This window comes from Cyclopterus lumpus, chromosome 9, assembly GCF_009769545.1.
Source record: "Cyclopterus lumpus isolate fCycLum1 chromosome 9, fCycLum1.pri, whole genome shotgun sequence".
Classification (NCBI taxonomy): domain Eukaryota; kingdom Metazoa; phylum Chordata; class Actinopteri; order Perciformes; family Cyclopteridae; genus Cyclopterus; species Cyclopterus lumpus.
Window position 1 is genome coordinate 13,101,123 of NC_046974.1, and position 18,236 is coordinate 13,119,358.

The following is an 18,236-nucleotide window of genomic DNA, read 5'->3' on the forward strand; positions in this document are numbered from 1 at the left end:
TATATCAAGTAAGCAAACCAATGGCTCTCACATAATATATAATATGGTCCAACACAAACAAGATTAATAATATGTTGCCATGGAAGCCATGGATGTTTTATTGCTCAGCTGCTTTTCAGGCCAAGAGAGCTTGTTCTTTTTGCATGGTGATTAAAACAAATGGGCCTGTTTGTGGAGCTTTGTGTATTGTAAAATGTATCAAGAATTATAAAGTATGTAAAAAAATTCAAAACTTACAATTAAAATTAATTGGGACGGACTGATAGAAACACAACTAGAGTACTGCGTATTCTTTAATACAATAAGTCTGGCTATAGTCTATGAAAAATCCCATGAAAAATGAAAGGGGGGGGGGGAAGCAACCAACTGATTCAACAAGCATTGTGTGCATTGGAAAAGTATTAAAAGACAGATACACTTGCTTATGGTTTAGATCTTTTCATGGTATCTCTTGACAAATAACAATATAGATCATGTTCACCAGCCTCACACAATATCTACTATATCTCTAATATACATTGATCATAATAATTTCAAACTGTCCATTGTGAGTCGGACACTGTTATAAGTGTGCACTGCTAAATCAGTGGAGTCTTCTTAGCGTATATTGGTAAACAGAGGTTTTAACACTGGGCTACTGAATTATGGTCCATAATGTGGCTACCTTGCTTGAAGCGTGATCATTATGTAACTCTGCAACTCTGTGTTGCCTTTCAGTCCAAAGGAGCGATGATTATCCAACAGTCGGCCGAAACACAGGAGCTTCACAAAACCACGCTGGCTGTGGCACAGTTATTGGCCGAGAGTCCAATGCGACGGCGGCATGTGAACATTTTGCGGAGCTCAGCGCGGAAGCGGTCGTGTAGCCAGGCGTAGAGGAAAGGATTGCAGCAGGACGAGCTCATTGCACACAGGTGACAGAGCAGCTGAATGAGCAGAAAGTAGCGCTTATCAATCAGGTCAATGTCAATTTCGCGCAGCACATTGAACACACTGATAGGCATCCAGCAGATGCCGAACGCTGCCACCACCAGGCTCACCAGCCGGAAGGTCTTGCGTTTGCGCACGCGCTGAGCCTCTGCTTGGCTCTGGGTTTGGTGGCCGGGAACCACATAGTTCCGCAGTTTGACAGAGATGCACAGGTACGAGATGCAGAGCGCCGACAGAGGCAGGACGTACGTGATGAAGAGAGTGCTGTACGCGTAGGCCAGCCGCTCGCTCTCCTGGCCCATCCAGAACTCCTCGCAGATGGTGAAGCCCTCGTTCTTGAACTCCACGTGGTATGTGTGAGCCACAGCTGGAGCCACCAGACCACAGGACAGCAGCCAGATCCCAGACAGAAGGTATGTGCACGCCAAGACTGAGATGCGCTTTTTCAGAGGATGGACTGTGGCATAGTATCTATGAAGAAACAGAAGAGATTGGGCTAAATTCATTTGACCGGAGTTAGATTCCATTCTCTTTTTCAGCTGTTGGGGAAAAATACAGTCAAACATGAGTTAAGTAAAGAATATTGTTTGCTGGGCTGTTTAGTGCCACAGATAAGATTCTCAAAGACGGCCACAGAAGGCAGTAAATTCCCAAATTGACAGTGTTAAAACAAAAATTATTCACAAAATTATAATCCAATTCAGCTCTTCCCCTGTATGGTGAACAGACAAAGCAGGATCTGGGGGTTCTTGCACACAACTTAGGCCTACTTGGTGTCGTGGAGCCCAATGGAGAAAAGCATCTGATAGATCATCTAAAGTCATTACACAATATCGGTATCAAGCTGGAGAGGATCTGTAGTTTAGTTAGTTTAAAACATACCGTTCCCTTTTTCCAGAAGTAAATAATAATGCCCCCATTAACCAAGCCGGAGCACTTTAGTGCTATATGGCCTTCAAATAACTCAGACCTTAGATAAGATAATTCAAGGAAGAAATACAAAGTATATAAACTCATTTTCAGAGCTGGCATAAAAATGCCCTGCATCCAGGTTATTTCCTGTTTGATCTGCCTCTGCAATTGTGTGCAATAAGAGATAATGACATTCATATTGAGATATTGTGTAACCTATTATTCCTTCATATTTGTGTGGTTCATAACAGGGAGGTATGAGATATATCCGTGGTCTGTCCACAGGGCTCACCTGTCCATACCAATAGCAGTGAGAGTGAAGACCGACACGTAGACCGTCACAGGCTGGATGAGGTACACCAGGTAGCACATGAAGCGGCCAAACACCCAGCCGCGTGGGTTGAAGGCGTATGCCAGTGTGAAGGGGACACATGTGGCACACATCAGCATGTCAGAGAAGGCCAGGTTTCCAATAAAAAAGTTGGTGACATTGTGCATCTTACGAGTGCGACATATGACATAGAGGAGCAGGTAGTTGCCAAAGACGCCCACTAGAGCCACCAGAGTGTAGCAGGGAATGATGAGCAGCTGGAAGGACTGCAACAGCTCCACACCCACAAACTGGGGGCTGCGCCCGGAGGAGCCGTTCTGCAGCGCCACCTCAAAGACCTGACCGGTGTCGTTCCCTTTTACCTCGTGCATCACGCACGGGGGGGTGAGCTCCGCTGCCCAGCCGCTGCCTGTGCCCTCCATCACAAAGGGCTAATGTCAACCTTGGAGGGGGAAATCATGAATACAATAAAATACAATGCAGGTATTTAACCACATGCGGGGAAATCTCGCTGCCAGGCCAAGAATACCCTGAATGACTGATGAGTATAAATTATACTGTATTGACACGTTTATGCAGTCAATTAATTATCTTCAATGCTGATAAGATCTACAGTTTAGTGAACAATTTCTTCCGCTTATACTTCTTGTTTTTGTCCTGTATAGCTCTAAAGGGAAAACCATTGTACTGTACAGTCTCCCATGGCGAAATAAATATGATTATTAGACATTGTCTTTCACAGTGAGAAGGGTAGATAGAAGATGCCTTTCAGTTATTTCATCAGATTTTCAGAAGTTAAACAGAAACAATAAATATTAAAGCAAATTCTGCTCCGTTGGGCTATTATCTGTATTTGCAGTCACAGGTTATTGTCTACAATTGACATCAATTCAATGCAATGATATTTAGCTCAGCTGAGGACAAATAAAGAACATATTGTGGCAACTTGACTGTATGAAAAAAATAAGATTAGTGGATAAATGTTGAGCAGAGGAATAATGAATTCACTCAACAGTGACACCATTTGCAAAAACAAAAAAACCTTCCACAATTCACCAGATGGCGGTTAATAAACATTCCTGAAGTTACCGGTAAAGAAATATTACAATCATAATTAAAATGAAGATTAATTGAATTGTTACTGTTTTTTTCTTTTCTTTTTCGACGATAACAACCTACTCAGGATCGCATGTGCAGTTTTGTAAAGATGTTTTTGTGGCTATTTCTTATGTTATTTCTAAACTATTGTCTATAAGCTCTCTCTGATTTGACATTATATCAGATGCTCAAATGACACGACATTTTCTGACATTGATACTTTATACAATGCATGTATACAGCATAACTAGTCAGACAGAGGAAACTGTCACATTTAATTCACAGAATATAATGATACTGAAAACAATATTACATATGGTAAAAAAGATTTACAGTACATGTAATGAATTGGTTTCAACACACCGTAGTGCTTCTGCCAAGCTGAGTAAATAGTGATAGTAATAATTTAATTGTAACAGTTTAGTTGAACAACCATCGAGGCATTAAAACATATTCACTGTATCTTGGTTATTTCAAAAAGACAAGCAGACTTGGAATGCAATAATAAACTAAAAAGTCTCTAATCAATCATCCTCGAATAAGAAAAGCGTTCGAAAAGGAAATTATACAGAATTAATTGACGCATTTGTTTGCTTCATCTCCATCTTTCTCTTTTCCATTTATTTGCTGCTCTGACTTTTAGTTATAGGCTAAATGTGGGCTGGAGAACATGCGCATTTTGCGTTTGGAATTTGGAGAGAACAAAGTAGCGCACGTACCGTGTGTTGGTCCTCAGCTTTCAGATGCAGAATATGAATACCGGAGAGATAAAGCGCGTGCAGCCCCGGTGCTGAGCGTCTGCGGACGTTAATCGCGTGTTGCAGGCGATCAACAGGTGGCTGCCGGGGATGGCTCTCTTTTATATCTGCCTTTAAAACAGACTGACAGCTCTGATGACTGAAGTCTGACGCGCGTCTCCGTGGAAGAAATGTTTAGTCTCCATAGAATCAACGGGAAACCATCTACGTACACACCAGTGATTATAAACGAAAGCTATTTTAGGTTGTAGGTTTTTACATTTCTGCATTTTATGGACTATATATTCTTCACTAGGGACTGTATGAAATAGTGCACAGTGTCTGACAATCTGATACACATTATTATTTTTATTATTTTTGTCATACTGAGAAATACAGAGGAATCGTGACTATTCTAATATCAGTCATTAGTGATGCTAATAAAGGCACACTTGCTCAAAGGGTCACAGTGCTATCTGAGCTCACTGCCACAGTGGCTCTAATGTTTGAACTATCATCCTTCACCGGTCACAAATATTTGTAAAAGAGGCCAAGGCGCAGACTGATAAGGAGGTGACGTGATGTGATGTCTGAATGTTGAGTGGCCTTTGTGAGGAGGACAATCAGAGTTGTAGCTCTGTCGGCATGGGGTTTAATTTGTGCAAACTGACTCTCAGTTCCTCCTAAACAAGTCAGGACACAACCATCAGTGATATGCTGGCATGATTGTGGATCAATAGCCTTGTGTGAAGACAAATGACCAGGCCTGTTGGAGGAGATCCTGATGTGACATCCACAGTGGAAGTCGTACTCAGTGTGTCTGTGCCTTCGCCACATTCATTTGAAGCTAAAAAAAGAGTTGTTGTAATCAGGAGAGGTTAACTTTCCTCACTCTTCCTCCGGCATGCAGCTAATCATTTTGCTCAGTGCTCTGTTAAAACAGAAATAAGACAGCACTTTTTCTTAAGCTTCTTGGAAGACGTCAAAACACGGAGCGATTGAAAATGCAGAATTGCAATCACAAGTAAATTACAGTTCACGCACAACTTTGTGACTAAAATACGACGACATGTTTGTGTAAATAAATTGTCAATTTATAAATTGTAGATTTATTTGGAAAGAACCAGCACAAACTATTCATCTCCCTCATAACCAAGGACCTCTTTTAGAAACTTGGGCGAATGATATTAGTGGCAGAAAAGGAATTTCTTTCTCAGCGAAAATGGGAAAGAAGGGAAGATGAAGATAAGTACATGCTCTATTATTGTTAAAAAAAAAAAGACATGTCTTCGGATTTTTAAGGTGCGCTTCAGTGTAGTGGAATCGTGAGGTAACATTTCCAGCGGGCTCTGACATCTGTCAGATATTTATCGAAGAGTTTACTGTGTTTTCATTCAGGTTGACATCTTGTATATGCTACGGCACACGAAGAAGCATGTTTTTGTTCATTCATTCATGTAATTGTGACTAAAGCATCTGACAATGGCACATGGCACACTATCACTGCGGTTGTTTCCCAGTCTCTCTGGCTGTGCTTCCAGATGTCAGGGCCCTCAAGGACCTCTTGCATGTTCTCAAGCTCTTACACACTGTGTACAGACTACATTTCACTTACCTTATTTGTTCATTAACTGAAGTAACCATGCATTTAAATTGACAGTATTTCAACTTAAGAACAATATTCTACTCCAGGAGTAAAGTTAATACAGAGAAATAATTAAGTACATGTATTAGTGTTAATTAACTGTTGCACATGTTTGTTTTAATCATAGTCTTGTTTTTTTAGTTACACCTACCTGGCATTTCAATTATATGAACTTATTGTGTGGTTTTGACTTTGGGTTACTTTTGACTTTGAATTATAGCTACTGAATTTTATATGTCATGGTTCTAAATGTAGTTATTCTGATCTACTTTATATTTTTACTAACATTTACTTAATTCAAAAGGTGAATTTAAATTGTGTATTTACTCAATATTTTTTGAAGTTTGAAAATGTTTCACCAAAAAACAAAATTGAGTACATCATAGTATTAGTTTTTAGAGAGTACCCTTTTCCCCGGTTACTGCTTTATGCAAGATGTGAGTGAAAGCGTCCAAATAAGGTCTCCATCTACACAGACAGACAACGGTAATCTGTCGAATGAATGCAAAACATGTGGGTTTTGTGTTGAAGCACCTGCAGGCCAGGTCACATCTGAATAAAAAATGCATGACACGCAATCGGCAGCATCATATAACTCAACCAGTGCCCTTCTGACAATGCGGCGAGATGATACAATTATAGTTTTTTATAACAAACCAATTTTAAAAGTGTCTCTCTGTGTCAAGTATTTCTAGTCCTGTGATAACATTGTTATTTGGTTTGGCGCTTATCCAAATGTTTAAAGCGTTAGCCTCTAAGAATATTATGATGCAAGTAAACTTATATAACTTATGTATCAAAAGTAGTCCATCCATCCATCCATCCATCCATTGATGATTGGGTGATACTTTTTGTGACACATATTGGTGCAAAATGTTAAAAAAATTGACCACTCCAAAAGTAATAAAAAACATTTGATGTTTGGAGATTTCTACAATATTAGCATTTTTCGTCAATCAGATTTCTGGAAATTCCTCAGAAACCGTATTATTCTCAGAACCAATGCTCTGAATGCTCTCGGTCTCTAGTATATGGTTAGGAAGTCTAATGAGGCTGTTATAATCATAGAGGTCACAATAGGGCATTTCTTGATGTTAAATGGCTACTATATAAACTGACATAATTACACATGAATATGAGCTCATCAATAGCTCATCAAAGACACCCATTTTAGAATGGGGAAAATAATTATACAGCATGCCAAAAAAAATAGATTTTTCCCTGAACTCATCGGATTCCAGAAAGTGGCCATGTCTGTACAGGGAAGACTCGTGCCCATCGAACCCGTTTTCATTTGAGGACTGAGGTCTTCAGTTTTCTACTTTTTAATAACTGAGCCCACTACAGCCTTTTAGACAGTCAATGGGCCTGGGAGATGACAAATATAATGCATCTCTGCATCTCTGAAGATAGTAAAATCATTTCCTGGCAATAGTATTTCACAGGTTAGTCAAATAACATGCACTATACGTAATTACAGAGGATTATATGGTTCAAGTAATTCATGTATTATTGTTAATTCACTTGAAATGTTTATGTCCAGGGAATAATTTGACAGTAATATTAAGTAATATAGATTATTTTTGTTTCAAGTGAATAGTGTTTGTTTACTCAATATTAGTCAGTATAGCTAATCATTGATCACTGACCATTAGCACATTCTTCTCCTTGTCCAAGTGCACTAGATTATAGGCCTAGGCCAGCATTTACTTTCAATCGAAAGGCTGCCGTGTGTCCACTGAGTGGACCCTTGTCTCCTTAATTTACTGCATCTTGCTGTGACTATCTAGAGACCTTAGTGAACTTCTTTCATCATCATTTAGAGTGCTGTCTGGCATGCGATTGCTCCTTCAGAGTTAGGTTAACACATGTAACATCATAAATAGATGACAGAGAACAGTGCTAGGTTATTTTCTCCTATTATGTCGAAGACAGACTGCTTTTCAGAATGTACAGTGGAGGCTGATGGGAATGTCAGTTTCAGTCTTAACTAAAACTTTTTCGAAAGTATATCAAAAAATGTCACATCCAAATTGTGGGGACTATTGTCTAACTAGTGTTTTTAAGAAAAGCATTTAAAGTTTATTTCTGATTTAAAAAATGCACGAATCCACAGTGTACTCGGGTATTAAATTCAGTAGTGGCCCAGTCTTGTTCGTTATATGAATATAAGTTATAGGTAATGCTGATATTAACTGGAAGGCAAGCAACACCTTTCTCCCATTACTTTAGATTGTTGTAGACCGGCTAACTCCAGTTTTGTGATAAGATTTAGGATGCATGTAAGCAACTTATCGCAAATTTGAAAACTGTGATCGTGTATCTGCAGCACTGTCTACATGTAAACGCACTGCGGCCAAATAAAAGGGCTCCAAACAGCATCTAATGGCTCAGACTCTGCATGATGGTGGATATTGATTATCCTCGATGTTTACAGGATCACTGAAATGAAAAGAGCGAGCACACTGCCTCCATTAAATACCTTGTGATAATCTGTTTCTCAGAACTACACAGTATCCAGTACAATAGTGGCATATCTCTCAAATGAAAAGAGGGTATAAAGTTAATTTGATAAAAGCAGTATGTTTTCCAAAAAGGTGTCTCCACACAGATGTGCATGATAGAGGAGGGAATTACTCATTGATGTTTCCACGTGAGCAGTGATTTGCTTTATAATATGTTCACATCATTTGAAAATGCTTCTCAGTTGAAAGGAAATAATAATAATAATATTATTTTGCAGAAAAAACAAACAAACATGTAATCCAATACAAATATAACTCTTTTCAGAAGAAACGTTAGTCTGTGGGAAGGACCCAACCTCTGAAATGCAGTATATCATTTTTTTAATGATATTATTAAAATTAAAATCTATTTCACACAAGATGTGCAAATGTTTGTGACATTGTTCAGGTCAAGGTTGTCGACTAGATTAGAAAGTGTTGAGGGGAAACTCATTTGCCACCAAATCAACTCATACAATATACATAGTTTTCACAATGCACAAACAGACAGCAAACACATTACAACTGATAAATAACACCATGAAATGCCATTTGAGACATGTATTACATCAGAAAGATGCTAAATCTAAAAACCACCTCTGAAAGTGTTGAATAAAAAATCTGACTGCTGCTGGAACAAAAGACCTTCCGAGCACTGAGGCGTCCTTAGTCGCTCCCTGAATGAGCTTCTGGGTCCATTAGAAACACAGAGTACCGGATGGCCTTCAACCCAGTTGAATTATAAAGGCAGCTGAGCTCTGCTGTGTACTCATTTCAATTTATATCAACCTTATTTGATCCTCTTCTTTGAATTCAGTCACCAATACATGCTTTTTGTACAAGGCCTTTCCCTCTGAAGATGTCCCATGGGCACTGATAAGCTCTTTATTCTCCTTATATTGAATAGATCTGGTGGGTGAGGTCTGAAATACAGTATATAGCCACACAAAGATAAAAATAAATTTCTCAAACATTACAAAAAATGAACTAGCATTATCAACAGAATGTAAAGAAATAACATTATTAACGTTATGTGAAAGACATGTATGAAACATCCACTGAAATAAGCATGAATTATAATACCACTTATACATCGAGCGGCAAGAGTGAGTCACTGCAGCACCCAGCAGGTGAGGGGGCTGGTTCTTCTCTCGCCTCTGCCACTTAGGATGTAATCCAATATCAATTATAGGCCAAAGCCACATGTGCACATTATAAGACAGCAGTGTTATTTTGACCGGCTCTCAGAGTTTCAACAGTTTGATTGAGTTTTGCACATTCTTGCCAAGCTGTAAGTTAGTAGGCTTTTTAATAAATAGCCGATGACAGTAACTTTAGATTGTAAGGAACCAGGTATAGAGGAGAAATGCTGCCCGCTACTTCTTTAGAGTATGTGGCCAGATTGTACACATTTAACCATTAATCCATACAAAAACACTTAAAAACTTCAACAGGGGTGAGCCGCTACAGGGTGCCTTGAAAACAGCAACGTGTCGCAAGTTGAAAATTGCACAAAACACCCTCCAAGCATGAAGAAGATCAGGTGATCCGCTTATAGTGAGATAGGTTGCACCTCGGTCATGAAAAGGCAGGGATAATTCAATAAGCAATCATATGTTGGTCGACATGTTTTCTGGATGTTTACCAGATTTACTTTGCAAAGCTGAACCTACATTTGTAACAGTAATATTGAAACTGTGACACATGAAAGTTATTGAATTAAATGAGACTGTCTCTCTGACTGAAAAGCCCCTTTGACTGATTTATTGTGCTTGACCGAAAGCCACATGGTTAGAATGAAGTGGTCACAGCCAGATGAATGGACTCGACGATATAGTCCAAGTTACGACTGTTGATTGCACTCACGTTTAAACAGCCACTGGTGAACAGATACACGTGTCTCTTCTTGGACAAAAATTCTAACTGTTCGCCTAAAACAAAACAAAAAAACAAGAAATATTTTGAAAGCACATCTGTAAATATCATGGCCTTTGTTTTTGATTTATGGTAACAAAAAAATAATTATTTAAACAAAATGTTAATGTAAAAAAAGCATTACGGCAATCCATGTTAATCAGTGTCATTAACAGTCATCTATATTGTTATATAATCAAGTATAGTGTAAACATTAAAAAAATTAATTAACTGCAATAACTGCAAATTATATTTATACAGTGCGGTGCGGTGGGCTACTCACCATTCAAGCCTATAAAACAGTAGAGTCCACCTTGCTGAGTCAGATGGTCCCAGCAACCCGGAGTCCCCAGAAGCCTCAGCCTTTCTCTCAAAAGTTCTCTGATCAGCATACATCGCTCCACAATGCACTTGACTTCTTCCTTCCTGGGAAACAGAAAAAGTAGAGAACAATTGGGAAATTATACATAAAGTTAATAATTCAGGATTCGCAAAAGGTGCATTGTGTAAAGGAAGGATTTCATCACCAGTTTAACTTTTTTAGGAATCGCATGTAGGAAGGCCTGAAACAGTCCAGCCATCGCTATGAACATCTACTGAAACAGTAGCAATGTGACTGCCCAAGCCACATTCTTTAAATACTAGATTATACATGCAAATGGAGCGTTACTCACCATTCAATAAGATGGCCTGGGTTACTGAGCACTGTAGCAACAACATGTGCTCCTCCTACGGATGGCTGCGCCCAGAGCGACCTCACTATTTTGACAGCTTGAGACTCCATGGAAAACAGGAGGGAGTTCTGCTTTAAGACACACAGAAGGTGCCCGACAGCCTCACCTTGCGAAAGGAAGTAGAAGATGAATCTGATGTGAAGAAACGCTGTGTTGCAGCAGTAGTTGTGTAATGTTACACTCCCTTTCTCTGATGTATCCGCTATTAAAAATGAAGTTGGAAATTAAATAGAGCAGTTTGGTTCTGGGCAAGTGAATATTCCCCAAGTCTTACAGAAACAAGCTAATGTCACTCACAATATGGGACGAGTGGTGAGGGCTCAAATGCCCTGAGCACCGAGTCTCCGGTCCAATTGCCGGCTTGCTAGCAGGACCGTTTGCATGTCATTCCCCTACTTTCTTGCCCCACATTTCCCGTTTCTCTCCACTATCACAATTAAATAAAGCCATAATATGTCCCAAAAATAACAATCTGCCTGACAATGTGTTGATAATCCAGTAGAAACGGATGATAGTGATCACTAGTGATCGTTTGACCCAGCCAGACGTGATCACTTTAAGAGGTCTCTGAATAAAGCTCCAAACTGAAAGGCAACTGTGACTCCGTAGAAACTAAGCATACATTTTCTGGCATACGAATTCAAATTGACGTTCTGTGTTTTCTTTTAACATTCAAACAGCTCTGAGCTGTACAGATATAACATCACAGACCATGTGTGGTTGGGCTCATAGGTTGAAACACATATATCGTTGAATTGAGTGGTGTTCCCAACGTCTCTTACTCACCATATAGTCCAAAGCAGTGGGAGAAGGACTGAGCACAGAGGAGCTCCATCCCCTGCGATGCACAGTAATGAACAGGCCAGGAACCCCGCTCTAAATCTCCATAGCAGAGCGCCTGAGGAGGCAGCAAGAAAAAGGGGAAAAGCCTCCGCCTCTGTTGAAAGAGGGACGAGACAACAAATTGTCTAAGTAGGAGTGAGGAGCTACTTGTTTGACAAGTGTAGCCCCTGTTAGAGAGCGTAACTGTACACATATGTTACCATGATGACATTTGCAATCACAGCCCATTGATTCTGAGAGAGGTCTGCTCCGGTAGGATAGTGGGCAGATGCTGACAGAACAACAACACTTTGCTGTGGAGCCTTCGAAAGATCCTCCAGAAGCTTCTCCAAACAAACGTTCCGCTGTGTGTCATCCCAGTAATAATAATCACGGATATCTTGGATCCCTGCTGCCTGGAAGATACCAGCCAATGAGTCTGCAGGAAGGATCAAAACAAAACATTTAAACTCCAGTGTGTCATTTTAGTATGGAGCCACCAACGTGAGGGAAAACACATTTTCTTATGGTATGGTTCTTTTTTTCTTTAATAATTGAATTATTTAACATTTTAACTTCTAGTCTGAGCTACATATAGTCTTTTGTACCTATGTGATAGTATATGTTGCTATGGACACAGCTTATGCTATGGACACAGCTTATGTCCATCACAAGCTAGGTACAGCACCAGCACTAGCCTACAATTTACTGCTACGGATGTACTACTTACCTACTTATTATCTCTGCACTCTCCTTTCCTTTCTTATGTTTATTTTTGATAACCTGTTCCTGTACTTAATACTGTAAATACTAAATACTGCATACACTTTACCACTATGTACAGTGTTTTTTTTAAAATATATTTTTCATTCTTCATATTTCTATTATTATTATTATTATAGTGTGTTTGTTTTGTACCTCTGTTGACTCGGAGAACCCTGCAAAAATAATTCCGATGTGTCTGGACTGCTGGTCTAGGCACAAATGGCAAATAAAAAACCTGGAACCTGGAACCTTGTTAGCAATTCATTCATTGACTTGTTGCAAAAATATAAGTCCTCTAGCCTTGTTCATAATAATATGTACAGGATGAAACGAGTCGTGCATGCAGTTGCAGTCACCACACTGGGATTATTAGCCACATGTAGTGTGGCATTTATGTTTCAAGAGCATAATCTAATGTGCACTAGCATGAAGAGGAGGTGAGGTGTTGCTTACCATCACAGGGGGAGGAGAGGTAGACTGGCCCGCTCCAAACAGCACAGACGTCATACCAGTGTCTCAGGAGTTCAGCCCCAAGACGCACGGCAGCAGTGAAGCCAGGAGTTTGGACACCTAACACCTGCAACAAAAGTCCCAAAAACATCAAGTGTTTAGTTATTAATATGACTAATGAGAAAACATTTGAGTACTAATCTTGTATTGATTTCGTTCTGAGGATGAAGGTGGACATAAATCCATGACTGTATAATTCTATTTCTCTGCACATCGCTGATTGATCGGATGACTAATTACAGGCTACTACTTAATCTGTTTGTGTTCGCTGCTGTTCAAACTCAGGCTTGAACAAATATCTACGCTACAATCAGTTACAGTGCTCATGCACAGCTGATATTACCCGATCCTCCATGATGGCCCGAGAGCTCTTCCCCAAAGCTACCTCCGTGGCTCGCCTGGTGAATTCTGTCAAACCAAGAGAGGATGGATACTCCGGACGAGAAGTGGGATCAGTGCTTCGCTGTTGCTTTATTTTTCGAACAAGACGCAGTTCAAAGGTCTTCCCTTCCTCACTGTAATACTCTGCAGAAGACAGTTATTGCAAACGTTGTTTCATCCAACAAGACAGTGTCTCAAGCTCTGGAAAATCATTTACTCACACCATCAAATGGAATTTAACAGACTATTTCTTAAATATATGCTTTTTCAGTTTCAATGTGTGATTTATGTCTATAAAACAAACAAGTGGCAAAAATCAGGTAAAAGATTGATTTTAGTATTGAGTTTGCTCGCAGGTATTTCAAGAGCACTCAGGTCCACACAGAGCTCTGAGCTGCTCCAGTTCCTTAGGGTTTAAATATTTAGGTTTTTGTTTTTTGTTTATTGCTAAATACGTTACACATACAAGCAATATGGCTCTGTGAATGGTGCATAGCAACAAGACATAATTTAAAAATAGAAAATATGAAAATGAATAAAATATTGTAAACAAACAAATAACAGGACGTTAAAACAAGTATAAACATGTCTATGGACCCCCAGATTGAGTCTATAAATATTAAAATGTGCTAACTTTAAAGATGAGAAGATAGCATATCTCTTTTCCTTCTGCTCTTGTACCATGCACCATGAAAAATATAGCTAGCATACATTTAGAAACGCTTCCAAGAAAGTAATTTTACTACACAATATTTCTGCATAAGTCAGCAGTCCAACTAACAACAGATTACCAAATCACAATTAATTGAAACTTAACCTCTTCCTTTCTTATTTTAGGGTTAAAACTCTCGAAATGTACAAGCAGACTTACCTCTCCCGGCCAGATAAGCCTTCCTGGTGTGAGTGTCGTTCTTGAAGGCGGACAATAGCCTTGTTTCAGGACTCCCTGCGGGGACGTGGGCATTGGTAAACTCAGAGAATGGATCTCCTGGGTCTTCATTTTGCTTGACCACCTTTTCATTAGGGCTGCTGCCGGGTCCGCTCATCTTGAACCCAGCCAGGCAAATCAGCCAGCAAGCGGCAATCCTTTTGTTTGGGCACTGTTGCCAAGCTCCGGCACGTACTTGGATACTGTCACCCCGGCAACGGTGATGGATGAGTTTATCACTCCCTAATTTGTGGGTCTGGTGAGTTTACTTTTACCATCACTGTGAGCTATCATCAAATAGACTATAGCCAGTAAGAACATGAAGGGATGAGTCTTGGTGAAGTCCAGTCCCAAATGTATTGGCTTCAGTCTTTAACACTGACAACAAATCAGCTCAGAGAGCTCCATCTGCTCCTCATTAAGGTTTGATTTGGTGGTTCTAAAAAAGACCTGATCCATTAGCCTACATCTTTGTACTAATGGAGTATTTTTTTTTACTTCCTAGAGATCAAACGTGTCTGTAGATTGTGGAATTATATTTCCTTTGTAATTTAAATGAGCTTCTGATGATACAAAATGTGTGCAGAGATTATTCTGTATGTGCATGTGCACTAAATTGCATTTCCTTACTCAGATGCCAATGAAAAGATACAACCAGACAGCATAATAATCCTCCTTAGGTTTTAACAAAACACCACAGTGTTGATCGGGCTTCTGGGAAATAGAGCTGTTCCTCTGGGGAAGAGAATTGAAGAACAGCCATTTAATGTGGATGAAGAAGTAGAGACTCTCCCAGATATTGCAAATCAGAATCAAAGGAATCTTGATGATACAATGATAGGAGGTCTGTATTTCACTAGCTGGTAGTCACAAATTACTGCACTAGATGGCAGTAGCTGGCCAATTCGTGCAGTTAGTCCTGTCAATTAGCTGGCCAATTTAAGTAAAGATTAATTTAAGAAAAATTAATTTAAGAAAATATATATTCCTCAGCTTTCCCCATCCTCTGTGTTACTTCTCAGAGTACAGCTTTCAGAGTTAGGCTATTTAAGCATAATAGCAATTATATTAGCAATATTATGTGTAGAGATATATCGAGATGGCTGTCAGCAGAGACCTTAGTGTCTTATTATTTGCTGTGACGGACCTTTCCCTTTCCGTGTGTGGTTGTTAAACTTCAGTACTGAATGATGAGTGTATACAAAACTGCTTTTTATTTTGCTCCAAAGCAGTAACAACAAAACATACCTTTCACTCTGTCGACTGCAGGATATGTTTTCCTCCCATCACACTGCATTATGTCTGCAGTTGAATTATCTGTGGCATGTCAGGTTATCTGTGTTTGCCCAGTTGTCCATTACAGTCAAACAACACAATGAGTCCAGAAACACACGTACAGATATAACAGCAACAAGTGTTATAACGAAGCTACTGTGGATTTCAGGGCTGTGGTTATCCAGGGCAAAGACTCATATATTCCTTTATCTACCGCCTTGTAAAGTAGTGAGAAAGAGGGTGCCATGGCAGGGTTGTAAGATAGACCCATTGGTATGTCACACTATCAAATAGGATGAATACACAAAAGTTGATCTAATTAAGATGCTGTATACTTATTAGATTCAAGGGCTCCTAACGGGTGAACTGAGCTCTTAGGTCTAAGTTTGGTGTGAAAGGACTTCTTTTCTGACTCAGATGTGTTGTGTGTTCTAAAAATATAAGAAAGCTGTGACACAGAGTCTCAGGACTAGTTGTTGGCAAAGGAAATCGAATCTTCGTAATCCATGTGTTTAAAGTCTAGCAATTGTTGCATGTCCAATCAAGGAAGAGAGAGAAACATACTGCGCACCTCTAAGTAGATCCAAGATTAACAACTTGTAATCAAACACCAGTGTTTAATCACAGTGCCTTCTTTGCATTAAAAAAAGAAATCCTGTAAAGCAACATGGAATATATTAGTATGTCATGTATAATTGATATCTGAGAAGAGCTGCTCCATCAACAAAAAACACATGTTCACATGTCTAGCTTGACTTAAATATATAAATATGTAACACTTTTAAATTATTGTTCTTTTAGGGTGAATATCATTTTACTATGATTCATTACCTTCACCTAACTTGCCCAATGGTGAATGTTTGATTGCTTATTAAGTCAATCAATATGATGAACCAAGTCTTCGGATGGTTAATATTGATTTTATACTCCCAGTTGTACCTTCAGGGGCGGCTTCTATTTTCTTTTCCCTAAAAGTTTGGATTACATTTTAACTTGAAAAACATTGTAAAACATTAGTTTACTTAAAAGAGTGTCTTTACCTCAGACAGAATAATTGTTTCCACCCCTTGTATGATATTTCGAAAAGGGTATGCACTTTCCGAACATACAATGGATGGTAATTGATTGGATTAACCATCGGTCAATCAAACGCTTGCCAAAGCCAGTCTGGGAGAAGAGCAGAAATGTCTTTTCCACTGAGAAAAGCCTTCAGTGTCATTTTTTGCTCTTCTTTCAATGAAAAAAATCATGCCAGTTCTTTTATTAATTATTTATTAATTTATTAATTATCTTGCAACATCTACTTTATAATAATAATAATAATAATAATAATAATAATACATTTATTTATATAGCACCTTTAAAAACAGAGTTTACAAAGTGCTCTACATATAAGAAAGGTAAAAACATAATATCAATACAAGTAAACATTTCAGAAAATACATGAAGCAATGAACACAATAGAGGAATAGAAAATTACAAATACAAAATAAAGCAGAACAGACAAACTAAAATAGGGGAAACAAGGGGAAACTGCATAAAAGGACGACATCACTTAAAAGCAGTTCTATAAAAATGGGTTTTAAGAAGTGATTTAAAAGAAGCTACTGATTCTGCTAGTCTTATCCCCTCAGGTAGGTTGTTCCAAAGTCGAGGGGCTCTGATGGCAAAAGCACGGTCACCCTTTGATTTAAGCCTTGACTTTGGAACCGCCAGAAGGGCCTTGAAGGGCCTTGAAGGGCCCCACCGGAGGATCTAAGGCTGCGAGCTGGCTCATATGGGGCTAACATTTCAATGATGTAGCTTGGGGCCAGACCCAGGCGTGCTTTAAAAGTGATCAGCAAAATCTTAAAATCAATTCTAAAACTAACAGGGAGCCAGTGGAGAGAGGCCAGGACTGGAGTAATGTGAAGCCGTCTGTTAGAGGCCAGGACTGGAGTCATGTGAAGCCGTCTGTTAGAGGCCAGGACTGGAGTCATGTGAAGCCGTCTGTTAGAACCAGTCAGAAGCCGAGCTGCTGCATTCTGGACTAGTTGGAGGCGGGAGATGGATTTTTGATTTATGCTGGAAAGGAGGGAGTTGCAGTAGTCGAGTCGAGAAAAAATGAGTGCATGAATGACTTTTTCCAGATCTGAGCGTGACAATATGGGTTTGATTTTTGAGATTATTCTTAATTGAAAGAAGCAGGACTGGACAATTTTTTTGATCTGTGATTCAAAATTTTATTGAGAGTCAAACATTACACCCAAATGTCTGGCAACAGGTTTTAAATAAGCAGCCAGGGGACCAAGTTGACTCTTGATGCGACTGGTGTTATTGTTTGGGGAACTGAATAATATGACTTCTGATTTGGAGTTATTGAGCTGAAGAAAATTTTGAGCCATCCAGCAGTTAACGTCAGAGAGACAATCTAAGACAGCAGCCAGGCTCTCTGGGTCACCAGGTCTCAGCGGAAGGTATATCTGTGTGTCTTCTGCATAGCAATGAAAAGATACGTTGTGTCGCTGGAGGATTTGGCCGAGTGGAAGCATGTAGATAGAAAATAAAAGTGGACCTAAAATTGAACCTTGTGGTACACCACAGGTAATGTGAGTCGTGGTAGATGAGTGATTACCTATGGTGACCGAGTACGATCTTTCTAAAAGGTAAGAATAAAACCAACCAAGTGCAGTGTCCTTGATGCCAACCCAGGTTTTGAGGCGATCGATTAAAATAGCGTGATCTACAGTATCAAAAGCTGCACTAAGGTC

General features: G+C 39.4%; 2 protein-coding genes across 2 annotated transcripts; both read right to left on the minus strand.

The window, feature by feature from the left end:
- Positions 1 to 764: 764 nt before the first annotated feature.
- Positions 765 to 2,595, minus strand: prlhr2a (prolactin releasing hormone receptor 2a). The gene is made up of 2 exons (XM_034542137.1): positions 2,135 to 2,595; positions 765 to 1,401 (listed from the first exon to the last, which is right to left on the minus strand). The coding sequence occupies exons 1-2, from the start codon at positions 2,593 to 2,595 to the stop codon at positions 765 to 767; spliced, it is 1,098 nt and encodes a 365-aa protein (XP_034398028.1).
- A 7,353-nt stretch (positions 2,596 to 9,948) lies between these two features.
- On the minus strand, positions 9,949 to 14,329 carry got1l1 (glutamic-oxaloacetic transaminase 1 like 1). The gene is made up of 8 exons (XM_034540832.1): positions 14,155 to 14,329; positions 13,246 to 13,427; positions 12,846 to 12,969; positions 11,849 to 12,066; positions 11,592 to 11,742; positions 10,746 to 10,911; positions 10,355 to 10,497; positions 9,949 to 10,088 (listed from the first exon to the last, which is right to left on the minus strand). Exons 1-8 carry the CDS (start codon positions 14,327 to 14,329, stop codon positions 9,949 to 9,951), a joined length of 1,299 nt encoding a protein of 432 aa, XP_034396723.1.
- Positions 14,330 to 18,236: the final 3,907 nt, after the last annotated feature.

What these genes read in the sequence shown, in the direction of transcription:
- prlhr2a (XM_034542137.1), bottom strand. Translation starts at nt 2,595, where the DNA reads ATGGAGGGCACAGGCAGCGGCTGGGCAGCGGAGCTCACCCCCCCGTGC. An exon ending in ACTGCTATTGGTATGGACAG is followed by an intron (nt 1,402 to 2,134) that starts GTGAGCCCTGTG and finishes GTTTCTTCATAG; the next exon opens with ATACTATGCCACAGTCCATC.
- got1l1 (XM_034540832.1), bottom strand. Translation starts at nt 14,329, where the DNA reads ATGAGCGGACCCGGCAGCAGCCCTAATGAAAAGGTGGTCAAGCAAAAT. An exon ending in GGCTTATCTGGCCGGGAGAG is followed by an intron (nt 13,428 to 14,154) that starts GTAAGTCTGCTT and finishes TGTCTTCTGCAG; the next exon opens with AGTATTACAGTGAGGAAGGG. An exon ending in GGGCCATCATGGAGGATCGG is followed by an intron (nt 12,970 to 13,245) that starts GTAATATCAGCT and finishes CTTTTGTTGCAG; the next exon opens with GTGTTAGGTGTCCAAACTCC.